This window comes from Pygoscelis adeliae, unplaced genomic scaffold (genome assembly GCF_000699105.1).
Source record: "Pygoscelis adeliae isolate BGI_AS28 unplaced genomic scaffold, ASM69910v1 Scaffold27, whole genome shotgun sequence".
NCBI lineage: Eukaryota > Metazoa > Chordata > Aves > Sphenisciformes > Spheniscidae > Pygoscelis > Pygoscelis adeliae.
This window is the reverse complement of record NW_008825410.1, coordinates 3,273,538-3,287,501: the sequence shown is the minus strand read 5'-3', so window position 1 is coordinate 3,287,501 and position 13,964 is coordinate 3,273,538. Positions and strand designations below refer to the sequence as shown.

Sequence of the window (13,964 nt, the reverse complement as noted above, 5' to 3'; positions counted from 1 at the left end):
AGGTATTTAAAAGACGGGTAGATGAGGCGCTTAGGGACATGGTTTAGTGGGCATGGTGGTGTTGGGTTGACGGTTGGACTCGATGATCTTGGAGGTCTCTTCCAACCTTAATGATTCTATGATTCTATCAAGAAATGAAGATTAATTCAGTGACAATGTTGTGAGTAAGTTGAAAAAAAGGAAGTGGGAGCCTGGAAAGTGAAACCTGAACTGCTTGAACTTGAGTTAGCTTGCAGGTCTTTATAAAAGACAGTTATTTCTGTAATTAACGTTTTCCATTGAGAGCAGAAGCTGATAATGCTGTTCACAGTGGCATCTGGGCTGGAGGCCTGGAGCAGCAGAGCAGACTGTGTGCATTTGTCCTGGCATAACCTCGAACGCACACTACCGAGTCAGTGAAAAAAGCCCTTGCTGTCCCCATTGCTTTCTAGATCCAGGGAAAGGGAGGCCAAAGCTCAGGAGTGGAGCTGATAGGTAGCTAGGGGACCTTCAAATCTTTTCTCTTGGAGGAAGGATTAAAGTCATAGGCTGCAAATACTGTGGGTACTGTGGACTCAGAGACCTATGGCAGGCTGCTGTGTTAGTTATTTGCTTTCTCAGGATGACAGCCTTTCCCTCCATCCCCAGATGTTCCTTTTCAGTTTCTGACAGTATAACTGACTGCTGTCAGGGAGTAGCCAAAGCTGCCTCTTTCATCTCCCCTCCCAGGAGCAAGGGCTTCACATGCTGTGCTTATGACCTTCTCTCATCTTGCTCAGAACAGATCTGTGGTGGAGAGGGAGAGGAGATGTGTAGGTGGCAGGAAATCTCAAGCGACAGCAGTGCAAAGGCGTGGATTTGATTTCTAGCATTTGGGCTGAAGAATTCCTCTGTGCATTGTTTTAGAGGTGTAGATGTAGGAGACTGTCATCTAGTGCTGTTGCAGATGCTTCTTGCTTCTCATCTCTATTTGGTTTGTCGTTCCCACTGTGGACCTCAGTCTAATTTGCTTCATAGATCTGGTGGTTTTATTGAGGTATCAGGTAATCTAAATAACAAATTGCCATCGTGAGAGTCGATGCAGGAAAAAAACCTTATGGACAGAATTTGGGTTTGATAGCCTATGGGGAAAGAATAGATTTGACACAGGTTTGCTATCTGGAGACAGCACTTTGCAAAAACTGTGACGTTCAGTTTTGTTCAACTAAAACTTTAACTTCTCTCTACTAATAGTAAATAAAAAGTTGAGCCACACACTGAATTTTTGGCTATGTCAGTCTTCACTGATTGCTTTTTAACAGTTGAAATTAAAATTCTTTAAATATACCAGCCTTTTCAGCTATTACTAAAGTAGATGCTGTAACTTAAGCCTTTCCCACTGAGAAGCACTGTGTAGGATTATCAGCTGAGAAGGAAAATTTTTTTAATTTTTTTTTTTTTTAAACTATGAAGGAGCTGGAGATTGGTGTCTCACTAGATGGGTCCACTGTTAAACACATTTCAGATTACTTAGCGTTCAACCCAGTTTCCCATTGTTAAAAGTTAGAGTTACATTGAGCCTTTAAATAGGAAGAAAGCATCTCAATTATCCATTAAGGGCAATAAAGGAAGTTGGTTATGACACCATTAAAACAGCTGTGATGAAAAACATCTGTTTCAGTGTTTTGTTCTTAAGAACATGGGATTTAGATGTCATCTGTACTGCAGCTAGCTCAATGCTGACTGTGATCTTGCATTACTACCACAATCATGATTTTTTTTTTGTTGTCTTGTATTCCCCACTTAAGTGTCAACCAGGCTGTTATGTGATAATTGCACAAAAAACATGGAGAACTGTGATCTGCTGTCTGTACAAGAGAGATCCATCCATCCAACTGAATTTGTAAATGTATTTAAAATCTGGGCAGTAATGACGAGGAGTTTTTAATTGGGGAAAAAAAAAGGAGTTTTTAATTGGGGAAAAAAAAAGAAAAGAGCAAGCCTTATTCAGTCACGTGACCATGTTCTCCTATCAGTTTTATATGAGAACATTTTCTATTCCTACACATCTTGCTTCTTTTATAGCCTTAGCCTTTTGACTACTGTGGCTACAAGCCCCTGTAGTTAAAATATTGAACTTTCTTTAAAACTTTCTTGTTCTGAAGCTTCTTTGCTTGTTTCTGATATAGCAGTTACAGGGGAAAATGACGACTACGGTCATGGTAAAGTTTTCGAATATAGCCATCCTGGTTGATCCCATAGTACTCTTCATCTTTGCTTTTTTGGTCTGATCAAGGTTTTCTGTAATGTTTTCTTATTTAAGAGAACATGCCGTATTATATAGTGAGAAAATTATGCCAAATTTTAAAATAATTTTAATTTCATTAATGTGTTAATAGTTATGCAGATTTATTTTACACAGGGAATAATCAGCTATGTAGAAATTAAAGGATAACTGGAAAATGGTGTGGAACAAAGAAGAAAGAATTCATAATAAGTCAGAACAAAAATATTGATATGCAAAGAAAAAGATTAACGTAAACAGAGACTGGCAGTTCATTAAGAAAAATGTGCCATTTAACACGATATGAAATAATTCCATAATTGAGATAGCATTTTGAAGAGGTGATGGCTCTGTAATTTATAACATCATTTGTTTTGCCCCAGACAGTTTAAAAGCTTACCTTACTGCAATAGTCACTTTTTACCTAGGTAATTTTGAATTATTTATGCAGGGTTTTTTCATTCCTTCTGAAGGACACAGTGCTGGATATATTAATATATTTATAGATGCACAATTCGTACTGATGTAAATTAAAATCACGCTTGCAGGTCTACCTGCATTAAGATGAGAATTTCCCCTGCAGCAATTGGCCTTCATGATAGCCAGAAGAGGTCAGGCAGTGCTTGCCTTAGCAATACGTAACACTTCTCCAGTGATTTACATTTCCAAAGAGCTGTACAAATGTTAACTCCACATAGCCACCCTTATATACTGTACAAATAATCAAACTATAAGACCAAAAGGTCAAGCGAAATGTTAAAAGACACAAAGGTACCAATATTTAAAGTGGGAGATCAGGAATCAGCAGCTTTTTATCTGGATGATATGGGAACATTAACAACCGCTTTGCGTGGGGAGGAAATGCTGCTGCATGACTTTTGTGTTACATGGTAGGGAGAATGGCTGGTTAGATCTTCACCTTGGTAAAGGTGCCCAAGCTCTCCTCCAAGGTCAGTTCAGCTTTTCCCTCCTTTGGCTTTTATGGCTTATAATGTGTCAGATATTATAGCAATTTTTTTCTGTGGTCATTGGAAATAAGGGAGAAGGAGACTTTCAGATGTCATCTCTTATTCCCACCCACGGCCATGAACATACTCATATCCATCTTACTGCAGCAATTTTTAAGTCCCTCGGACATCAAGTTTTTCAGTTATATTTGCTCTTGTGGCTATATTTGCTTTTAAGGATATTTCATTGCAATGGTTATTAAGTTAGATATTAACTGCAGTGGGCTGATTTGATTGTAAAAGCAGATACCAAGTACGAGACACTAGAAGGGAAAAACTTCTTATGTCAATACTGTCATCACTGATGTTAAGTTACAGACTCATAAGCAGGCTGGAAATTTGATTCAGCTTTGAACTGTCTGTAGACCTTAGGAAAAAACTAAAAAAAAAAAAAAAAAAAAAAAGGGATTAAGAAAAAAAGGCAGTGGCTCACTGAAATGTACTTTATAAACACAAATGCCTGATGTTAGCTTCTTGAAACTTTGGCAATTCTTTGCCCATTCTATCTTACAGTGTTCAGGTTTACCACCAGCTTTGCTACACAGGTTGCAGGATGTGATGCTAAATGAATTGTGCTCACCTGTACTTATAATTTGCTCATACATGCAAACTTGAAATAGCAAATGGTTTAAATAAACTATGAGATGTTTCAAAGGTACTAATAATATGACAGTAGTATTTTGTCTGTGATCAAAATACTATCAGGGATTCTTTGCTTGCAATCTACAAGTAGTTTTTATCAAGCATTGCATGAAGAAGTATATCCATAGTCCTTAAGTTAAATGAAAGAATAGATAAAAGAATGGCTTGGTTTCAGTACTAACAAATTTTCACTTGTTTTATTCAGTTACAATACAGGGTTCTGCAATTCTACTGACTTAGTAGGCTTACATCTGTACATAACAGACTAGATTTGGTTGTATAGCTCCAATTTTGCTGTCCTGGCAGTGGCATTTCGGTGTTTCACTATCACTGTAAAGAAAGATGCCGCCTGAGGAACAGTTGCTTTTTAACTACATATTTCCAGAATCATACTGTAAAGGCACAGCCTTAATGCTCTTCTAATGTACCTTTTTTAAAAATGAAATTGTCTGTTTTCATTTCTTTTTCTGTGACAAAATTGTATTAAGAACTGATTAGGTGGCTCTGCAGTAATACAGATGCCTGATTACCGATGCAAAGTCAAATAATTATTTAGACCTAAGCATATTGGAATGTCTCTCACATAAAACTTTTCCTCTAAGACTTGTGATTCAGCTAATTTAAGATGACATATACATTAAATGAGTTTTGAGGAGCGATTCAATTGAACAAGTGAATCTGAGACTCCAGAGATTCCTGTCGTAAGATGTTGCTTTATAATACTGCTTTACAGAAGCAACAGTACTTACACAGGTTTTCTTAATGGTTTCACACTTTAAAGTAAAGTGAAAATAATTTTAAAATCTAGTGAAAACTTTAAGTGTCCTATAGTTATTTTGTTCTTTGATGTATTTCAAAAAGCTTTCAAATAACTGAGAGAATTTTTTTTTCAGTTTGGTTAGTTTTGCACCAATGCCTGTACTGTACTTTACTGATGTTTTCAGATCACTTTTCCCTGATTTAAGCCAGAGCAGGCAGATGTGTTTTTAGATGCTGTGGGTGTTATCTAGTATGTGAATGTATGTACTAATGTGATAGCACATGCAAAATGTACCGGAGTTCTTCGGCAGAACAGCCATGACAGTGTTTCACCTGCTAAGGAAATATGTAAGCTGCAGAGTATAACATATTGTAGCAGTGACAAAAATCATCTGAGTATTTGTCTTATCTATAAATAGTCTGTCTTGGGTACTGGAAGCAGCCTGGATTAAACTCCATGATCACTAGAGAACCGTTTGTGCCAGGCAGGGCAGCCATGGTTCAAAAGACGAGGCTGGATAATGGAACAAATGCAGCTGCGTCCTGCAGCGTAGAAATGTATGCCGGGGTGACACCTTAGCTCGAAAAGCAGGCACATCAAACTTAATTGCATTGTCTGTGCAGTACAGGGGCCAGGAGTCAGTGGCTGGTAGTTGCAGAATTGTGCCGTTTATACATAAGCCAGACCTTGTACTGTAAGAGTTGATGGTTTCAATACCCATGTGGTGGCAGTTTTTCAAGTTCACAAATTCCACTCCTGCAGGGTAATGTCAAGTGGCAGTGTTGTTTGTTTATAAATAAAATAGTTGCTAGATCTGCTTTTTAAAAATACTGTTTGTTTGTAGATGTTAATGTTGTTCAAATACTTGCTTCTCCATGTAGCCCTGTTCTTGTTAAATGAACTATCCTAGACCAGTTCCTGGGATCTGATCTGTTTATAAATAAATTTGCAGGTATTTGATTAGGCTTTTAGTAGCTGACCATGACTTGAAGTATTCTCTTCATCAAAGTTCTCCAGATATTTTACCTCTAGATGGGAAATGACAGATCAGCAAAATTGTAGTATCCCACCGGAATAAATCACTCCGTAGAGTAACATCCCAGTGGTCATGCACCTATCGTTGCCTTTCACCAGTGTTCCAGTGCTCCACAGATTAACTGCACTGAGTTGTGGACCCCATTAGTAGATGGAGGGAGTGGTATGTGTTCGCTGTGGCATCACCTTGTCAGTGCCAGTGTCGTATGGTCAGTTAAGAAACAAAATTACCTGAGTGTAAACAACTGGGATTAGATGTTTGAATATAAAACTCTCAGTCTGTTTGGATGACTGTGAATCACTACAGTAGCACCAAATTGTGCTTATTTAACAGTTCTTCAGCTGTCAGATTTAATACAATGTTAAACTAGAAGGATTTAAATGGTACTGCTGCCCTCTATATGGTGGGCTTGAATCTGGTATGTGTTCAGTCCTCTTAGCACCTGAACGAAGGGGGAGGCAGTTTGTCTACACGATGATTTTCTAAAAAAGATAAGTCTTGCACAGCACAGAGCAAGCATATTTATTTCTTTACCGGTGTGTCGTATTTAGCCTGTCTCATGCAATATGTCAAGTACCTACTGCACTTCTATCAAGTGATCAGTTATCAAGGTACCAGTTGATAAGGGTTGGTTCATTTTTACTTGAACCCCAGATGGAGTCATCCAAAAATGGCTCTTCCAGTCCTGCTTTTAGTTGTACAGATAGGGATCACGGTAAATTGTTAACTTCATACACAGTAGCCTGCTGTAAGTTGTTAACTTCTGTGGTCAGTGCTTGATGGACTATTATACTTCAGCAAATTGGACATCCATAGCTCTCAGTTTATCTCCATACAAGACTTTTCCCCTGGATCACTTTGTTTTTTCTTTTCTGAATGCCTTCGATTTGTTAAGGGAAAATCCTAGTGACAGTGAAACATTTATACCTCAAAACTGTAGCAAAGTGGTCTGTTACCATTCTTGTCCTCAGCAAGTTCATTGCTCATGTCTTAAAAGTCCAAATATAATTTTTTAAATTATTATTATTCTCTTCTAAACTCAAATCATTGTCCGGTATCGGGCTCATTCATTCATAGCTGCTTCCCAGTTTTCTCTCTTTATCTCAGGGAATATTAAAATATCCTGAGACACATTATCTCTCATTTTCAGTGAAGAATTATTTTCTGCCTGTTTGTCCTTTCTAGAACTCCCTTCCTGCGCTCTGAAGATCTTCCCAATTTAAAACCATCTGTTCAGTCATTGTTAACTCTTTGCTTCAAACCTAATAACTTCACTGTGGAATGATTAATTCTGACATTTTTACTTACAGCCTTATTAGCAAAGTGGTGTGTTCATGCTGGGACGTTGTTAGGAGTAGAGGGCATCATCTTCATATAGATTTTTTGTGAGACAACAAACTGAGGATCATTAAGTAAAAAAACAGAATCTGGAAAGGAAGATTTAAATCAGTCAACTGTTAAGGTATTGTGGGCACGTATACCATATCCATAATGAATCCGGTTCTTTTCAGTAATGCAGAAGTTATCTTTGAAGTGAAATTGCTTGCTGTCCTTGAGTTCTCTTAGCTTTTGCGTCTGTGTGAAAGTTTACAGTGTTGGTGCAGATTGTTTCTTCTTTTTTTTCATGCCCACACTGTTATTTTTCTGCTTCCAGACTAGCAGAGGCAATTTGAACATACTCATGCTGACCCAGAAGGCCATGGGAATAGATATATTTTCCCAGTGTCGAAAATGGAATGTATATTTCTTTTGCACTTCCATACCACTTTTTGATTGGAACCAAATTTTTAGTGTGTTTCTTTCTGCTAATAGACAATGAATGAATTTGGCAGTCATGGTACATGTTCAGCATCAGTGGGCTTTTTCAAAATGTGTCAGAATTTTTTTATAAGGATTTTAAAGCAGGGAAATAAACAGCTTTATAGCTAGGATGGCTTTCAGTCAAATTAATCAAAGGGATCTTTTAATATACAACCAACAGCTGAGCTCTTTCTCGTATCCCACTTTTCCACTGCCTGTGATCCTTTGGGTGGCTCAGGAGACAGAGGAAAGAGATGATGCTGGAGTTGTTGAAAAAAGAAAAACACTTTTCACAAGGGCTAGAGTCATTCTTTCTGGTGGCAGAAAAAGTATTTCTGCGTCTCCCCTTTCTGTAACTTGTGTTTGTTAAATTGACAGTTGAGTCCCATTCACAGACCAGAATAATTATCATCTGCGTTACTGTAAGTGATTGTCTGAAGACATACATGAGATAAGATTTGCAGGGAAAAATAATCTTTTATTAGAATAACTGATACAGCTGGAAAAACCATACAGGCTGAGCGGCACACATGCCTTTTGCCTTACTTATTGCTCTCTGTCTCTTGAAGACTGTCTCCTGCACTCCAGTTTGGAAGACCAGTCATTGCTCAAGTGCATTTTGGGAATACTGATTTGGGAACCTAATTGGGCTCCCTGATAGTGGGTAACTTTTATAAATGAACAGCACTACCATAATCTAGTGGCTGTATTAGGACTTGGACATAGGATATTGTAAGTAATTTGTCTTATTTGAAAGGAACTTAATTCGGATGCTCTGGTAAAGCTGCATCTTAGAGACAGATGCATTCAGGTAAACAGCAGAGGGACCTAAAGGCTGCAGGACGCTTTTGATTGCCGAGAACTGACTTCTGGGTTGGAGAGCTGATTGCTTCACTGAAGCAATGTCAGTGCTCCCACCCATTTTACTTCTGTTTTGTTGCCATTCAGGTATTCACTGAATAAATATGCTTCTGTTGGAAAACAAGTAGCTGAGTAAATAGGTTAAGTGAAGTTGACAGTTCATGATCTACAACAGAATACATTAACAATATTTTAATATTGTTACTGAATCATAGTTATGGTTTTATAAGCCATTTACCTCAAACTCTAGGTAATTGTTAAAATAAACAAAACAGGAGGCTAAAAAAGGAAGCATGAAAAGAATCTGAATCAATGAAAAACAGCAACAAAACCCCCTTTTTTTTGCAGTATGCCTTGCTAGAGCCCTTTTTGATATATCTAAATCAAAACAGTAAACAGCTCAACACATTTAAGGTGTAATGGGAAGGGAAACCATGCGCATGGTTGGCAAGCCCTTGTTTTTGCAGATGTGACTGGTTTCCTTATTTGCAGAATCCTATTCACTGTGAACAAAGGCTTCCTGATTGTCATATGAACTTGACTAGAAAGCTATCCTGCAGCTAAAGAGATATCAAATATTAATATTTGTGCTCGTGTAGTCAAAGGTGTGTGTATTGAATCGGTCTTGAATCTGGATATAGCTACAGCCTCTTATAAAAGCCAAATACAATATAAAAATTACAGTGATAAATCAGTGCAATGTGTTTTGTCAATAACTGATGCTAGGTAAAATCAGATACAACCTCTGAGTCTGAGATAAAAGATAAAGTCAGACGAAGGAGAGAAAATTGTATTTACCAAGGAAGGAAATATCTTCTTACTTTTTTATTTTTTTTTAAATTCAGAGTAGGAGGCAGCAGGAGGTTTTGTGTGTTAAAGACATACACATACGTAGGCATAGATCATTCACTCTGTATTTTAAATATGGGACATTGCAGGGTATCCTGAGCTGTTGTTTAATGAATGAGTTAAAAGAAAGTTGGGGTTTGTGTCACAGCGCAGATAGATGCTGTTGTGCAAGCCTTGCAGTATGTAATGCGTCAGGACAGTTTCTTCTTTCAGTTTGGATAAATAATGGCCATAGAAGTAAGTGCCTGGAGAACATTAAACAGTGTCTGTTCTTCCCATAATTACACACAAGTTCCCCAGTGGGTCTGATGCGACCTGACTTTTAATAACTGGGCCTTATGCTTGGCTTCCTTCTCTCAAAATAGGGCTGCAACAGCAGGACACGTGTTGACCTTTTATCTTTCGGAAGACACAGGAACCAGAGGGGAGTTCACTGCTTGTCAGGAGGTCCTCCCTCCACCTTCCCAGGCAGAAAAGTGCTCAAGCAGCATTATGTAAATATTGGGTACTCACCTGGTGATCTCTTCATTTACCTTTTGGCTTTTATGCACACTGGCCATTAAGGTTTGAAGTTTTGATGATCCCCCATAAGCTTTGTCTTTTTAAAACGAGATTGTCGCTCTTCCTGTAGTGTAACCATGGAAACAGACAGGGAACCCTTATAGAAAGTGATCGAACATGCTGTGCTAATTAATCCTACCCTTCAGTTTTCTTTCAGTTGAAGGATGTGGTTAAATAAATTTTGCATGAGTAAGCATATTTGGATGTGCAAAAGGGTATAAAATATGTAGCAAATTTTCTTGCAGAAGGATAGCTGAAAAAAAACACCCTGCTAACTGTCATCTATATGCATCTGGAGCATCAAAACAAGAAATGCAGTATCTTGTTAGTGTTTCACATATATATTTTGATAGCATTCTTTTTAAACTGTAAATATGTCTGAAAGATGAGGATTTTTTTTCATGCCTTAAGTGTGATGAGAGATATTTGCATTAATTTTGAGTCTTCAAGTGAAAGTGTTCATAATTGCAAATGCCTTCTTTATGCAGAGCGTTATTCAGAAAAAGCAAACTTTGCTCCCTCCCTGAGAGAAAGCAGCTCCTCTGAGGCGTTAGCCTAATTCAGGTCCTTTCAGTTCTGCACAGGAACTGAACTCCAGGACCGTGCCAAATTTTCCTCTGCCAAATTTTAGCCTTTGTGAGTATTTCCCTCGGTTGTTCACTCCTGCTTTCCATTGGGCCATTTAGTTTCCAAAGTGTAGCGTATGTGCCCAACTAGGAAACCAATTGGCCACAACTTAAAACATACGGCCTGTACCCATAAACCTCTTAAACCCGGTGATGCTGTCTGATGCCAATGTATGGCCTCAACTTGCTTTTACAAATTAAGGTTTTGTTTATAACTCTCTCCATTCCAGTAATGATCCTCTTATAACTGAGAAACCAGATGTAGCAGCTAACCTCATATGAGGCTTTCATGGTGTTTTGGGAGTGAAGAGCAGATTAAAGAAAAGCATTTAGTTGTCCAACAGGCTGGGATTAACTCAAAAGGGCCATCCTTTGAAAATTGGATAGATTTTAGTTAACCTGGAACAGATTAGAGGTGGAGGAGATCTGGAAGCAGTGGGCTGAGGAAACAGGACGGGCAGCAGTCCCAGCAGGATGGGAGGACTGGTTCCATGCTGAACGGTCACACAAGAGGAGGAAAGGTGTGCTTCAGCTGACTGTAGTACTTGCAAAGCTCCATCCTGGCCAGTAAAGTGGCAGAAACTGGCAGGCAAGCATGGATATTATATTATTTGCAGCAAGATTTTGGTATGGCAAGTTGGGTACTCATTCCTCCCTACATGGGAGATTTCCTGAGCGTGTGGATCAAAGACTTTGTGTCATGGAGACCTGAGTTCATTTTTCACCCCGCAAACTCTAAAGTTTTTTGACAGTTTTCCCCAAATCACATGATGTTGCTGACTTCTTAAAAATGCCTTCTCCCTGCCTGCCTATGCCTTTTCTCCTATCGAAGCTATGTAGAAGATTAGGAGGGAAATAATTTGCAACAAAATTCAGTTTTCCTCAGGCAAGACTGAAGGGGAGCTCAGACAGGCAAAGAAGGATGGAGACATTCACCATCCAGACTTCTCAAATCCTTTCATAATTTTTATTTAGCTTAATAATAGTAGGTCCATATCCATAAATTCAGGGACTACTGTTTCAGTTTAGTCCCATGGGATATAGGTGCTCAGAAACTCAGACTTGTTAATGTTTCTCTGGGCTAGGAATAAGAACTATTCACCAGTTAGAGCATTTGGTGGTTTCTGATCTCCTAGAAGCAAAAACATTAATCTGGAGGCGGAGGCACTGCAGAGCGTGTGATGTGACCTCTCCTCTGGCCTCTTTGGGGCTGTACCTGGCCAACCCTGAGTTGTCTGTGTGAGCCAAGTTATTCGTCAAACTGGTGGCCAGGTGCACAAACGTAAAAGAGATGGAGGTCTGAAAACTTAAAAAAAAATGGTTATTCATATTTCAAATGTAATTTTTTTAGAAGAAAATCTGGCATACAAGTTAAATTATTCCCCTACACTGGTCTAATTGCTATAATCAGCTGATAATGCAATCTACTGGCAAGATTTGCCATCATTACTATGGAGATATATTCACTGAGATTAACTGTTCTTAAATAGCTTCTCCGGTGTATTAAGAATAAAGGTTCAAAGGATTCTCATCTGCACTCTTATGTGTATTCTTATGTTGCGTATTTCTTTCTGAGTGTATGACTTTGCTTTTTGGTTTCTGTAAGGTGTACGACATGACCTTCTGTTTTAGTAATTTCATTTGTTTTGTGAAAGGGAAATTGGTAGTCCTTTGTTTAGGAAGACACAAAAAAATCTAGTGGCGCATTCTCCTGATTTTCATTACTTGTGCATGTCCAGTGTTCCCAGCAAGGGAGGGGATGGTCTCAAGGCAGTAACTAGGGGCAGATTATTTGAAAAAGGTGTTTGCAGGCCCGTGATGGGAACAGTCACCATAGCCCTGAAAATCATCTTCCATTTCCTGGGGGAGAGAGGCTTCTGTAGGAAAGCTGTTAGAGAATTATGCTCTCTACTGCTGTTTTTAGCATATGAGGGTCTCTCCTAAAATCTTTCCAATTCTACATGAGATAGATTATGGTTGTGTAGTAGTGTGAATTATTTTCAATGACTGACAAGCTTAAAAGACAATTATTGTAAATAGTATATCTTTAGTAGGCCACAGACTTCATTGAAATGATTTCTGCTTCTGAGATTGGTGCACTGCCAGTATACATTCGTTGAGAGAGAAGAATTTTGCACATACCATTTTCTGATGTATTACTGCAATATTAATATTTATTTGAATGGTAATGTGTAAGTGTGTCTACTGCTTTCAAATATAAACTTGAATAAGCAGGCTGGGGTTTGCAGTGTAAACTGTGCAAGGTTTCCTTAGGCTCCCTTAAAAAACCAAATCTCATCTGTGGCACTATTTATCTGGGAGTTTCCTTTTCATTTCCTTTTTCTAAATTCATTGAATGAAAGACTATTGATGCCTTAGGATGAGCAGTTAATGGAAATGAAAATCTTTGTTTATTTGTCTCTCGTTTAGGTATACCACACTGTATCTTTGCATCTCTCCTGGGCCTGTGGTTGTCATTATGAAAAACATATTTTATTATTCCTTCATAATATTCACAGCTCTGTTTAGCCAGGTACTAAATGATAGATGCTACCACATTCTTTCATTAAGTAACTTACTCCAATACTAGAAGAAAAAAACGCTTGCAACATGCCGTCATGTTATGTGATGTATGCTCATATATTCTTTTAGGATTGTAACTATACAGCAAACTATTTCTTTGTTTTGTTTGCATTAATTTATTTGTATTTACCCCACAGGTCTTGCAAGAGCTAAATCAGTTCCCAGCCATACGTATTCCAATGAAGTGGTAACCCTATGGTACAGGCCTCCAGATGTCCTTCTGGGATCAACAGAATATTCCACTTGCCTTGATATGTGGTAAATATAGAATCCTTACACAAGACTCTATGTAGATGCTTTAGCTTTGATTTTTTTTAGACATGTAAAACAAATATGTAGCAAGATCAGTGGTACAGGTTAAAAAACTTGTGTGTGGTAATCTGTGTGGTTCACTCAGTACCTCCCTAAAGGAATCCCCTCCTGCCACCCCACCGGTTGGCAGCTGGTACCTGCTGTTGACACACCACTAGAAGAGCCATTGCTGCTTTGCAAGAGACTGAGTTGTTGCTTGACTTTTGTAGTCTTAGTGTGGTACTTTGATATGATATGATACCTGTTTTGCAGAAGATAGACTTTTACCACGCCCATCTGTAGCAAGGACAAAACCAGGATTCTCTGGATGTGAGGATACAGCCTCAGTTCTTAATCTACTGTACTTGTTAGCAGTAAATCAGTGTGTGACACATCACTGAATAGTTTTCTTTCAAGCTTACAGATTTTATTTAGACCTGCAGGTTTGAAAGGGCAGTTTGATGTGTACAACATATAGCACCTTGCTCCTTTTTGATAACATCATTTAGTCCTGTGTTGAACAAAGAAGGTGTTTGGGTTTTTGACTGTTAGAAACCAAGGTGGAGGTTCTTCATTTATCCTGTAGTTTTTGAGGTCACAGGATCTCTCTAATCTGTACAAGTTCTGTAATTAGTAAGAGCTTCAACTGTGTTAGTAGAAGCAATGCATGTTGATTCAAGAAACAGAAATGTGGAAAAAAATATTT

At 38.4% G+C, this 13,964-nt stretch overlaps 1 protein-coding gene across 1 annotated transcript in view; it reads left to right on the top strand.

Annotated features, from left to right (window-relative positions):
* Positions 1-13,964, top strand: part of CDK14 (cyclin-dependent kinase 14) — a 321,566-nt gene that overhangs the window by 170,296 nt on the left and 137,306 nt on the right. The window contains exon 10 of the mRNA XM_009330527.1: positions 13,105-13,225. Coding sequence (XP_009328802.1) covers positions 13,105-13,225 — 121 coding nt within the window. The remainder of the gene's footprint in view (positions 1-13,104; positions 13,226-13,964) is intronic.